This window comes from Amaranthus tricolor, chromosome 8 (assembly GCF_026212465.1).
Source record: "Amaranthus tricolor cultivar Red isolate AtriRed21 chromosome 8, ASM2621246v1, whole genome shotgun sequence".
Taxonomy (NCBI): Eukaryota; Viridiplantae; Streptophyta; class Magnoliopsida; order Caryophyllales; family Amaranthaceae; genus Amaranthus; species Amaranthus tricolor.
This window is the reverse complement of record NC_080054.1, coordinates 25143233-25157335: the sequence shown is the minus strand read 5'-3', so window position 1 is coordinate 25157335 and position 14103 is coordinate 25143233. Positions and strand designations below refer to the sequence as shown.

Below are 14103 nucleotides of genomic sequence, written 5' to 3'. Positions count from 1 at the left end.
TATAAATTAAATACGAGTTGAGTCTAATATAATCAGTCAAGTATTCAAGTTAATGTAAAATTATTAGTGCCTCCCAACAAAATTATCTCAATTTTATTTTAACCCAACACACCATTTTTTATTATTGTCTACACATTTAATTAATTTTTCGTTAATTTTTTATTTTTTTGAAATTTTTTTCTCCCAGTAATCAATGGTTTCCTACTAATGCCTACTAGGCAAATTTAGGGTGCCAAGGGAGTATCAAATTATCTAACCAAACGGGCCACACCCACACAATGAGTGCTCATTCACACAACTTTACCGAAAATAAGGCACTGTCGCGCAGATCTAGACTAGCACAAGAACTGCACTAAAGCAAGTCGTCGGTGAGTAAAAACACAATATCATTTTCAGAGCTCTACAAACTACAAATATGTCATCTTCAACCTTTCCTCTTCTTACAATTGCCCGACTATCTGCCATTTTTGTAGCTTCACTCGTCTTAATCTGGGCTCGTGTCTTCAAAACCAGCTTCATTCCTCGCTCTCCCTCCTCGAATGACACCTTAATTTTCGCTGTAACCCCTCTTCTCATCTCATCTAATCCCAATTAAATCAACTGTACATTGCTTAATTTCATCTGATTAATTCCTTTTTTTTCCTTCAAATAGGTGCTTCATCCTCTATTAATGGTGATTGGGTTCATCATTCTGAGTGGAGAAGGTATTAACTAGATTGATTTCTTGTGATTTCTGTTGAAATGCTGCATTTTATAACATGGATTTTGATTATTTTGTTGGGTTATCAGCGATTTTGGTTCATAGATGGCTACCAGGGTCAAGAAATGTGAAGAAAACAGTGCATTTAGGAATGCAAGGAGTTGCGTTGGGTTGTGGGATACTCGGCATTTGGACCAAATTCCATGGAGAAGATGGTGTTGTCGCTAATTTTTACAGCTTACATTCTTGGATGGGTTTAGTTTCTATCTCCCTCTTTGGCATTGAGGTAATTTCTTTAATTTTCTTATTTTCTCTATTTTTCTTTTGAATTAATCATAATGGTGGTAACGGAAATGAAAACTTAGTATCATTTTAGTTAAAAAATATTTTGAGAACCTTGATGGTCATATTTGTCCAACTTCAATTATTTTATTTTATTCATAAAATTCATTCTAATAAATTTTTATTGGGATAATTGGAGACGTGTTATTAAATGTTAATGAACATTTGTAAAAAAATAACTTTTTTTAATCAAAATTTCATTATAACGGGGAATAACTTGAAACATATGATAAAATTTTACACTATAAATCATTTTTATTACTATTATTTAATACTTCTAATCAAATGGGGCGTCAAATGTATACATTCATGAATTTCAAGAGTAGTCTAGGGTGATGTAATATTTTGTTGTAGTGGTGTAGATGTGATATTAAATGGATTGAGATTTTATTATGTACATGGAATTAGAAAAAGATGGTAATATGAACTCTAATTAAGAAAATCATTAAAAGTAAATGGAAAACTCAATAAAGACCGTTGCGAATTGAGAGGGAGGGACAAATAGGGTAAGTCCAATATTAAAAATATAGAATATTTCACAGAAATATGTCTTATTTTATGGCGTGTGAATTGTCAAAATGAATTGTCTTAATATATTAGTGAAAATTTTATTTTGGGAAGTACAATGTTACCTGCATAGAATAGTTGCATACATCGTCATTTTATTATATTTGCTATATATTTTTTTGTTTAACTATTTTTTATTATTTTCTATTTTATATTATTATTTTAGTTAGAAAATAGCTGTGGATGTTTATTTTGCTCATGTTTTTTTATATCGTATATCTCATTAATTTTTGTATTTATCTCTTTAGAGGTTATAATGATCTTTTTGATATAAAATATCTATTTTTAATTCTTGTATAAAACCTTTGTGTATCGAGTAAAACAGAAGAGTACTACTAAAGTTATACTTGCTCTGACTAAGTATAACCAAGTATCAGTTGAGACAACTAATTGGTGAATAAAGCAAAAGGATAACGTTATTTAATTAATTTATAATTAGTTGATAAAATAAAAAAAATTGGATAAAATTGATAAGATTTAGAAAGATAATGAGGTTGTTTGATAATGATTAATATTTCCTTCGTTTTCTAATGTTCTTCTTATTTGGTATATTCTATCTTAAGGAGAGAGAAATTTAATTAATGTTTTCAGAAGATAAAATATATCCATGTAAGATCTCGTTAGGTTCTTCTTAATGTATATTTTTTTATTATGTATTTTTGTAATTTTTATTATATGTATTTAGAGATTTTGAGGTTTAAAATTTGCTTTGAAAACAGTGCAAAAAATCAAATAGGAAGAACAAAAAGAAACGGAGGAAGTAGCTGATTGGAGTTATTGATATGATCAATTGATTTTATGATTTGATTTGACCAGCTGATTTTGAATACACTGCTAAAGATAACTTGTTTAACAATAACTTACTTATACTAATATACTATTTTAACCAACTAATTTAACAAATATTATAATTCGAAAGTTTGTCCACCGAAGCTTTTGGTCTATTTTAGTTGTTTTTGGACTTTTATTGGGATATTTTGGAATAATGATTGATGGCATTGGCAAATATCCACTTCATCCATCAACATTCAAAAGATAATAAAATTATGAGGGTGGTATCTGGGAATGTGGTCCTATTTTCTCTTTTGCCTTTGCTTCAAGTTGATTAGGCCCACTGTGCCCCGCACGTTAGTCCATCATTAACCATCTAAACTAATGCCAATAGGCCACACTATAACTACTGAATGTTCATTTGGTTGATTTCAAATTGGTTTAAAATTAGATTTTTTGTTTCTTGATATAATTTTTTTTGTCTATGTTACTTTTTGCGTGCATTTTACACATTATAAAAAATTGTAAAAATTATATGTTAAAATTCTTTGCATCATGAAGAATCTAACAAAATTCCACATGAATATATATTGTCTTCAAAATATGCTTTAAAAGTTAAATCTAAATTTCTTACTCCTATAGTTGAAAACTTAAAGTGAACAAACATAAAAGGTACGAATTTAGTAGTTTTTATATAATTGTAAAAAAGTTTTTGACTCAGGTTCAGATAAATGTTGCATCATCAGATATGTTTTGAACACCTTTTCTATCGTATTTCACAAATTCTTGTATGAGACGGTCTCACTGTAAGATGTGCCCTATACTTAAGTTAAATAGCCCAATAATAGAAACTTTTAGCATAATGAGTCTTTTGTATGGACCCGTCTCACGATGAGATGTTCTTATATAAGAAGGGTTGGTTATATTTTATGTTTTTTCTCCCTCTTGTTCTTCATGCATTATCCAAGTATCAAAATTGGATTAACTACAATATTTGTACCTAATATTAATTTTTTTTTTATAATTCGTTTACTATTTTTAAAACTATTTTTTTAAATAAAAAGAAAATAGTTAAATAAAAGCTTATTAGGTTAGTTTTTATACTTAATTTTATACTATTAACTTTTTATGATTTTCCTATAAGGCATGTGAATATATGTATATATTATCTCTGTCCCTTAATGAAGTTCGCACTAGGAATGTTTAAAAAAATTAAGAAAAATAAAATCTCTTAGATAAAATATATTTTATATTATAGAATAATAAATTTGATGGAGAAAAAATAGTACAATAAACATTAAAACATATTAAAAGAAAGTTAGTGGGAAAAATATGAGGATCACAACAAATAAAAAAATGTTATTACAAAGTTAGTAGGAAACATATAGTGATGATAAGAAATATAAAAATGTTAAAATGAAGTTAGTGGAAGATATGTGGGTATCATAAACATTATTCAAATATTAAAATGAGAATGAAGAAGGTTATTTTTGTCAAAAATTTGAGATATAAATAGAAAGATTTGTTATAGAAACAACAAATAGAAAGATTTGAGATATAAACATTATTAAAATACTAAAATATGAGAATTTTGTAAGGAGCAGAAAACGTATTATTTATTACGTCATTTTTATCTTTCGATCCGGGGCTAAAAATGAATAAGACAACCTTATAATTGATTAATGCTACAAATAAGTAATGAATGTGGTTAATACGCAGTGGGTGATGGGTTTTATGAGCTTTTGGCACAGAGGAGAAATGAGGAGAGTAAGCAGAAGAATGCTGCCATGGCATGTGTTCATCGGCCTCTATACATACGGTTTGTCTGTTGCAACTGCAGAAACTGGGCTTTTAGAGAAGCTTACCTTCATGCAAACTTATAGAAATGTTCCAAGACGTGGTTCAGAATCCATTCTTGTCAATGGCCTTGGGCTTGGGCTTGCCTTCTTAGCTGGTATCGTCATTTTCGCCGCTCTTTCTCCAAAACACCATCAACTCTCTATCCGTCCGCTAAAGCCTATCTATTCTAACGACAAATATTAATTTAAGATTGTTAGTGATACTGATTAACATGTTGTGAGAAAGAATATTATTATCAGTAGAAATCTCTATGGGGGCATAAAATGGTTGATTTGAGCAAATTCAAAGCGATGTAATAGATTAAACAGTTAGACTAATAAATATAGTATAGATAATTGTAAATTAATGTTTTTTCTTTGAAATGTTTCCCTTCATATTTTATGTATCAATCAATTAGTGTTTTTATTTTGGTTGAAATAAAGGTTGTTTTTTTATTCACAAAAAATAAAAGCTGTTTTTTAGTCTTTCTGTTTCATTTTATTTGCTTCTATTTTTTATCATATGAAAATTAACTTAAAGGACGAAGTTTGTATTTAAGCTCATAAGCCTCATATAACGTAAACGAGCTCAGTAACGTTAACAAAATATATGGAGATGATAACACGTGTCATAGATGATTTTTCAGTTTTTATATAATTATATTTGGGGAAAATTGTCAGAAAATACTTAATAATTTTTTTTTCCCAAAAACTAGCTAATAAAAAAAGTTTTGCCAGAAAATACCTAACAAAAATTTTTCTTTTCCAAAGAGTATCAAGTAACGTTTTCCTTTAGTTGACTGTCAAATATAACGGTTGACTTGTCAAAATCAAAATTTTTTTTTCCTCATATTCAATTTCTTTTCCAATGTTAATTTCGATTTTGAGTAAAAAGTAGAAGATAAAAATAGTGAGGAAATTAAATTGGAAAAGAAATTGAAAATAAGGGATAAGAATTTTCTATTTTGACAGGTCAACTGTTATATTTGACGGTCAATTGAAGGAAAACATTGCTTGGTACTGTTTGGAAAAAAAACAATTTATTAGGCATTTTTTGGCAAAATTTTTTATTAGGTACTTTTTTAAAAAAATTATTGGGTACTTTTTGACAATTTTTTCTTATATTTATATATACATTTATTTTTATAACCAAAAGTGTCATGTTAAAAAAATTCAACAGAAAATTCAGTACACTTGATCCAAAACGCAATTCAAACTCATTTAGCTATTAACCCCATTTATGTAGTCCACCACTTATAATGATAAAGCCCGCAAATCACTTCTAAGTTCGTGATTGTAGCCCAAAAATGTTGGGTTATATGGCCCAATTATATTCCTTATATGGAGCTTTGTGAAGTCAAAGTGTAAACCTTAATATTCCATCCCTTTAATTTACTATATTTACAATTTTTCTTTTAGTTTTGAAGAGAATAAGATAAATATTTTAAATATTTGAAAATACGATGTAGCAATAAAAGAAAAAAATAAACTACTTTATATAAAAAATCATACCCAATACATCAAAATTACTTGGCAAACAAAAAATACAGAGAGAGCCAGAAATTAATGATTCCTTCTATAACTAAATTCATCATCCAACATTAATTTTTGAGTCATTAAATCGAAATTAATAATTTGTACAAACATAATTAGTTTAATTACTCAATCTTAGAGTCATTATGAACTTCCTTTTTAGGGTAGGTTTAAAACTAGACAACTTTAATGTAAACTGAGATAAGACCTGATTCTTAGCAAGTATCTAAACTTGAACGAGTTGAGATAGGATAATACATACTCTAGTGCAAACTACGTATTAGAGTATTTAACATATTTTGGAGCCTCAACCATCAATATAATTTAAATTTTTGAGTGAGTAAAATCCTCAACATAGTACTAGAGCCGACATATTTCCCATAAACCGAAAAAAAATCGTTCTTCATGCTCTAGGAGACATACTCTGGTGCAAACTAAGTGCACAAGCTCTAGGAGACCTTGGAATTTGAGAAATTTTATGACCATTATTATCATAATAAATCACCCCAGAAAATTCAAGAGGCTGACATTTTTCTCCCATCAATATATTCTTTTGCCATAAGCCATCTTCACCAACCATAATATTATTATCTTCATGCTCTAATTTCTTGTTATCTTGATTATTTGTTTTCTTTACATCCTCTTGCTCGTTGTTCAACCTACTCTTGGAAGATTTATGGCCGCGTTTGGCACAAAGAGTGACAACAGCGACGATTGAGACGAAGATTCCGATGGATAACACCGGAAGGGAGTGGAAGTTTTGTGTAGGAGGGTATGGAAATGGACGAACCATTCTGTATTTTTTATGTAATTTGATATACAAAATTGTTTATTTGAATAAATTTGTTTGCATGAACTTAGTTATATATTTATATGAGGTATATGACAATTACAAGCGGACGTGTGAAATGCTTGGAAGTTTCATTGTGTAATTCATTAGGTGCAAAAAGGCCAACTAAATACACTTTTATATAGATAGATTGGTGGTTGTTGGTTAAGCATGCATAAAACATGGTCAACAATCAAGATGCTTCTTCAATTTTTAATCAATTACACAAATATTAAATGTTAGGAAGTTTTCTATAAGACTGTCTCACTATGAAACGAGCCCATATAAGCAAGTTAAATTCTTTATATTAAAAAAATACAGTTAAACTTAAATAGTAGATAAGTATCGTAATTTACTCTTTTTTTAATTAATTAGAATAGGGTCAGCTCATATTAAGTTGTCTCACGATGGGACAGTCTTAATAAAGAATTAGTTAATTTTTTAAGATAAATGGTCAAATATAAACCAATTGTTGTCTGATCCGCTGAAAATAAATCGAACTATTAATTACTATTTTTAAATAAGCTCATCTACACAGTATAATTGCTGAAAATAAATTAAGCTATTGTTTATTTCAAATTGCTTGATCAACAAGAAACTTGGAAGATGATTATAAACAATATCTAGGTTTTTTTTTTTTGCTTCAACAATATCTAGGTTTTTTTAAGCAAGCATATCTAATAGGTGGATTTATTTAAAATTAAATAATAAGTAGATTTATTTTCATCGAATCAAGCAAAAATTGATTTATTATTGATAACTTTTCCTTTTTTTTATTATAAGGTCAGATGAGAAAACGAGAGGATAGGTGAGATCTAACACAAATTCTTACTTGAGACCGTCTTTATAAAAGACGCGTCTCAAATGAGCCGGCCTATTATGAATAAAACAATAACTACCAGAAAAATGCGGGCTGTGCAATCTTATTTGAAGTTGGTGTTATAACCTAATTGAGGTTGTATTATAATCTATTAAAGTTGGTATCAAATAAGTTATAATACCAACATTTATAGGTTATAACACCAACTCCAAATACCAATTTTAATAGGTTATAATACCAACTCCAAATAGAATCAAACGTGCGCGTCCGTTTTTAGATTTTTCTCTTTTTTTATTTGTTAGGCATAGATTTAAAGAGCCGTCTCTTATAAAGACGATCTCTCAGAAGAGGTGCTGCAAATCTAAACCTAAGTTCGTTTTCAAAAGTGATACTTAATTACTTTTCAACCGGATAAAACTTGATTTTTATCAAAAATTATTTTCAGCTTTATGAATAAGAAAAGGAGTAAGTTACCAATCTATCAAAAGTTATTATAGTTGTCAATGTTATATGCTTTGTTTGATTAATTTGAATCAAATTATGGTTTAATAAGAAATTTTGTCTAAAAAAATCAAGGATACAACTTTTTCTTTTTAAAATATGAAAGAAGTAATGATTACAACTAGTAGTTCACATATGCAAGGATGGCCCTTTGTTTATTATATACTCTTACACAGTAATTTTTGTTTCGCTATTATATTCTTTTTAAAGACAATATCTTTTATTTTCTCATTTTCAATGTACTATTTTAATATTAAATATACATAATAAAAAATGTTTAAAAGTAAATATAATAAAAATATAATTTGAGACAAATCAAGTAATAAGATAACGCTCGACTATGATTTTCTTTAAACATTCAAAAAATACTTGTAAAATAAAATTAATTAATGAATATATAATTTTGTTATGTGAAATTTGATCTCAAAATCTTATCTGAAAAAGACAGTATAAACTCCATATCAAACGAGATCCAATTCTCAGATGAATAATGTTTATTATTCAAGTATAGTTATTAGTTTTTATTAAAAACAGTTTTTTCATTTCCGGTGAAAGTAGTGCATTATATTTTAATATTAGAGTATAATAATTCTAATAGTATTGCAAGCAAAAAGTGACTAAGTAAGTAGTTTAGTATTTACTCCATCTCATTTATTGTTTAAATTTGATTATTGTACAATTTTCAAATTAAAATATAATTTTGAGCCTCAATATCTATAAACATATATATATTTTTCAAAAAAATAAGAAAAAATACATATTAAATTTTATACATCAAGACAAATTTAACATAATTTCAAGTGGATATATTGTAATTATTTGTATGAAATATTTCACACACATAAACAAAATAAAACGAAGAGATTATTTAGTATATAAATGATCATGCATGGTTGAGCTTGGTCATTAAATATACAATTTCTCAGAAATTGTAGCGAGTGAAATTAACTAAAAATTATATAATTCATTAAACAAATTGTTAAAGTAATGTAGTGGATAAGTAGGTTTGAAAATTGAAAAGCACCTGCACGTCGTTTCGTTGGTGGACATTGCTTGTAGTTGGTCGAGTCAACCCAAAGGCAAAGGGTGTGTGGTAAGACATGCCCAAGACGATGATAGGACTATTGTTTAATTGATTAATTAATAATTAATTAATTAATTAATTAAACTTATAATTAATTAATTAATTAAACTTATAATAATCTTGATTGGTCGGTCACCTATCAAGACTAGCTATCACTATCATTTCTTTCATTTCACTTATCTCTTTTCTGTGTATGATATTGTTGAACGGTATTATAATATTGTAAATAGTCGCTCTATTTTATTGAATTTAAATCATATAGCTTAAATATATAATGAATTATAGTTTGAGTTATATTGTTAAACTGCATTGGAGAAAGAATAATAAAAACTAAATGAGAGTGTAACATTGGTTATTTGTACCATAATGAGAACTTAATTAGAAGTTTTCTCCTTGTATATATAAAAAAAAAAAAGATTCAATGCATTTATAGTTTTTGGTGAAATCAAATAAAAAAAGAGTTTAATAATTTCACAATATTTAAAAGATATGTGCTAATTATTATCATCAATTATTACAAGCTAAGGACTTTTATTTCAAATCCGATAAAAGTTAAGAGGTTATATAATCTGGAGTGTGCAATTAATGACAGGGGATTTAAGATTAGTCAATGATATCAACTGATAGCATTTAACTTATGAATAAAATCATATACCTAGAAATATTAGTATATGTGTTTGTTAAGTTGGTAGAAGATTTGCTATGTGAATGCATTGACCTGATTTTAAAAGTCCTTAAGTATATTTTTATATATATTATCAAAATTATTAAGTTGTTAATTTAATTTGTTCGTCAATATAAGATAAATGCATCTTGCTTATGCCAATCTTAATTAATTTGCTTCTTTTGTTCGTTAACGATGATATTTGCAACCCTTTTCACAAGTGCATTATTTGTGGTCTTCATATACTCAACAAGTTTCACTGAACTAATTTTTACTCCAAATTTTAACTCTAAATTAAACTTGGAGTTCAATATTAGAAATAGATTTCACATAATACTTGTACTTTTTTATGGGGGGAGTTAATCTTTTAGAGGAAAATTTAATCATATTTCATGTACGTCTTAAGGTTAATTTCTCTAACTTCTCTTTAAGAAAACACTCTCAATCAAAATCCAACGTCTAAACAATATGCATGATGATTTTGATCCCCAAAACTATGGATAGTAAGCATCTATTTCGAGTTTTTAGTTGAATTTCATTTTCTAATTTTATTGGAATAAAAACCAGTTGAGTTGCTCTTTTTTGTGCAATTGTATTTATTTATTTATTTTAGTTGTTTATTTTTCTGAATTATTTTTATTAATATATGCAAAAAAGCATTCAGAACTTAAGTGTCAATACAAATTATTTAACTAGATTTATTAGGGATCGACAATTCGAATCAATGATAAATTACACGCTAGATTTATTACGGATCGACAATTCGAATCAATGATAAATTACACGCTTGGGCCGATGAGATAACTATAAAAATCGATTTTTCAATCTACTCATGCGTCATGTAAGCAAAAAGAGGGTTGTTTTACTATTAGCTTATATCTACACTGTCATTATTACGATAGGTTTGGAGGTCAGTTGCATGATTTAGATAGCGTCGCTTGACCCGGAGCTAGAAATAGAGCATGTGATTGTCGGTTTATGATTATTGAATTTTTTTGGAACCAGGAGAATGAAAGTGTGTCATCGTAATAAAGTAAGACACAACCATCCATTTATAATTTACAGAGAAGGTATGTAAAAGCAAGTATGTTGTCAGCTGATGTTTGAGAAAATATAAGAGAGTTTAGTGCAACTACTATGAAACTTGCTTATAATAAGAATATCGATCAGGTAACATTATCTTGGAATTTATGCTAGTTTGTATCAAATATATAAGCTCAGGCAAGCTATTAGATCGAAGATATGGATGATAGGGCTCTTATATAACATTGTCTATGTTTGGCTATAGAACACAACTATGTAGCTTGGACAGATCCGAATAATGATATATAGAGGGTCCTCTGTAAGAAGCGTAGGTCTAGAGTTCTTTCCAGACAGATGCCTCTAGAGAAACCCTTGCCCCTATCATAATTACTAGTCATATATATTACTACATAACTTCATAATAAAATAACAAAATAAGTAACTAATATTAATAAATTTTGTTACCAATATGAATAATTAAAATTTAGTTCATGCAAAAAAATTAAAATATTTATAATGATTAAATCATACAAAATAAATAAAATTGTTATTAAGACAAGAAAAATCAAATACTTATTAAACAAACAAAAAAAAAACTAAATTAATTATTAATTTTTTAGAATGAAAATAAAAATCACATAAAATGTGCGACTGGGCCTAGGACAAGTTGCTTAAAACGTGCGATTGGACCTATATCAAATTGCAGGAAACGTGCGACTGAGACTAGTTTCCTACTCCTATTTTTTTAAAACTAATAAAGATTTGACTTGAATTTACCTTAAATTGTCGTTCATAAGCTTTGAAGTGATAATATTTGAAATTAAGTTTTAATGATATTTAGAGAGTATTGTGTTGTAGAGTGATATGAGGTTTTTATAAGGTAAATATATTTAGGAGCACTTTATAATTCATTTAAAAAGGTGGCGATACAATAAAAAAGGTGACGACATAATAAAAAAGTTACAATATTTAAAATTTGAGAAAATTCAATATCTTAATATGTTTTATTCTAAAAATAAGTGAAAAAATAAGGTTAGAGAGTAGACTAATATGGAATAGAGGTAATGGTTGTGTTCCTCCCATTCATGATGTTACCTACAACATCCTATTGTTTAGTCTATTGTTATGAAAAGAAAGAAAAAACTAATGAGAGTAAAGAAGACCATTTTTGTTATAAAATGGAATTGTACAAAGTTGTCTTTCCCGGTCAAGAATAGCCATTGCTTTTGTACCAATGGTCATAAAAGTAGGGTTTCAAAATCAATGGCTCAAAACCCCAAAAGCTAGCTCTTTTCTGCCAACTCAGGCACCCAGCTGAAATAATTGTCCTTCCCTCTTTCTATCCCTAGGTATTCAACTATCGTATTGCCCCATCTATGTCTAATGTCTTCTCATCTATTCTTATCTCACTAAAACTGGTCCCATTAATTAAAATTGAGTACGATTCAGTTTATTGAAAAATAATTTAAGATTAAAAAATAATTATCAAATTATCAATATATTTACAAATAATGACATACGAAAACAATTAACTTAACCTGAAATATACATTATATATTCGAAACACGCTGAAACATCTAAAATGTACACTTTTTCTATCAAGTTCGTTTTGTATTAGACCGTCTCATCGTGAGACAGACCTATATAATTAATTTATTTCTCTAATTGATCACTTTAAAATAGTAAGTTATTATTTTAATAGAATAAATGTATATGGATCAGCACAATAAAAAAAACTATATCATTTAAGAATTTGTGTTTTATATCACCAAATATCCATAGTAAAGGTGTTTATTCGGGTTATCAGGTTGATTTCTTTTTCGGGTTGGTTTAGAATCAATGTTCACATTGGTTTTTAAATATTTTTACATTCTTTTTGAAGTCAGATCAAGTTAAATTCGATTACAACATTGGATAAATATCAAATTATCGGATCTATTTTCAACATTACCTTTAATCCCTAGTGTTCTTTCCATTATACAAGTATCTCTTTCTCTCTCCGTGGAGAGGAAATGGAGAGGAGTTATTTCAATCAATCTACTACCACGTGAAAGGTCACATTACCCACTGCAAATTGTTGTTTTCTCTGTCATCCTCATCTCCTCTTTCTACCTTTCATAGTCCATTCTCCTGTGTTGTTCTTCATCTTTTGCCCTAATTTTGGGCTGAAACACTCATAAAGTTATTATTAATCTCCCAGCCCACCTCTTCACAAATATTATAATCACTCGCATCGTACTCCATCCTTTCATATTATAATCTTTCCCTACCATTACCAACAGTTCATCCCTAAGAACCCTAAATTTCCTTTTCCATTTCTTCCCTTCAAGCTCCCATTTTTTTTAATAATGATATAAAATTATGTTTGATTCAAATCTCCCTTATTATGATCAATACGATAATAACGAAGCTCAATTATTAAACTTTAATTCTCGAATGCTCGATAATGATGATCTTTTCTTGGATACCATTTTATTACCATATCAGCCTCCGCCACCGCCACAGCAACCGCCGCCGCAACCACCATTATCCACCACTAGTAAAAAGGGTTTAGATAAAGGAATGAAGAAGAAGCAAGATCATGGTGGTTCCCACTCCAAGAGTAGGAAGACAGGTAAGAAGGATAGGCATAGCAAGATATATACTGCTCAAGGCCCTAGAGATAGGAGGATGAGATTGTCTTTACAAATAGCAAGAAAATTCTTTGATCTTCAAGATATGTTAGGTTTTGATAAAGCAAGTAAAACTATTGAATGGTTGTTTAATAAATCTAGGGCAGCTATTAAGGATTTAAGTGAAAAAAGTTGTACTAGTTTGATAATTCCTAATTCCTCTCCTTCAATGAGTATTGAGAAATTTGATGGTAAAAATGAGGAGAATAAATGTGAAAAAAAGAGTAGTAAAATAAAAAATGGGAGTAAAAAAGAAAAAATTATGTCAAAACTAAATGAGAAAAGGAAAGAAGCAAGAGCTAGGGCAAGGGAAAGAACAAAAGAGAAATTAAAAATGATGAATAAAAAATTGGATTTAGGTGTGGAGAAAAACCCTAATGATGAATCAATAATTCAAGAGAAGGTTCTAGAAGATCAAATGGCTTGTGTTGGTATTGTTGAGAAGTTTCTAGCAGCTTCTTCTTCTTCCATGTTTGATTATCATAATTCTGATCTTAGTTTAGGGTTTTCTATGGAGTATCCAAGAACAGGAAGTGGAAGGAGTAATGGTGGATTCGTGGAAGGCACATTAGAGTATGTTCATCAAGTTGATCAAGTGGGCCCTAACCCTAATTGTGTATTTCTGGGCAGGGGATTTAATCAGGGATATTAATTAATTAAGGTATGTCTAGTATTTTGTCCATGTTAAATTATATATTAATTAATATTCTGGTTTATTTAATTAATTTTAGTCCCAAAGTGGATGGAACATGATGGATG

General features: G+C 28.5%; 2 protein-coding genes across 2 annotated transcripts; both read left to right on the top strand.

Moving 5' to 3' along the window:
• Nucleotides 1-260: 260 nt before the first annotated feature.
• LOC130821442 (probable transmembrane ascorbate ferrireductase 4) lies at nt 261-4676 on the top strand. Its single transcript, XM_057687216.1, has 4 exons — nt 261-559; nt 653-704; nt 790-986; nt 4100-4676. The coding sequence occupies exons 1-4, from the start codon at nt 416-418 to the stop codon at nt 4421-4423; spliced, it is 717 nt and encodes a 238-aa protein (XP_057543199.1). The 5' UTR covers nt 261-415; the 3' UTR covers nt 4424-4676.
• Nucleotides 4677-13033: 8357 nt separating this feature from the next.
• On the top strand, nt 13034-13996 carry LOC130821718 (transcription factor TCP12-like). The gene has a single exon (XM_057687507.1). It carries the CDS (start codon nt 13034-13036, stop codon nt 13994-13996), a length of 963 nt encoding a protein of 320 aa, XP_057543490.1.
• The last annotated feature ends 107 nt before the right edge of the window (nt 13997-14103 follow it).

Bases quoted from the DNA above. Each gene is read 5' to 3' on its own strand.
- LOC130821442 (XM_057687216.1), top strand. From the start codon at position 416: ATGTCATCTTCAACCTTTCCTCTTCTTACAATTGCCCGACTATCTGCC. The intron at 705-789 runs GTATTAACTAGA...TTGGGTTATCAG, and splicing joins CATCATTCTGAGTGGAGAAG to CGATTTTGGTTCATAGATGG. The intron at 987-4,099 runs GTAATTTCTTTA...GTTAATACGCAG, and splicing joins TCTCCCTCTTTGGCATTGAG to TGGGTGATGGGTTTTATGAG.
- LOC130821718 (XM_057687507.1), top strand. From the start codon at position 13,034: ATGTTTGATTCAAATCTCCCTTATTATGATCAATACGATAATAACGAA.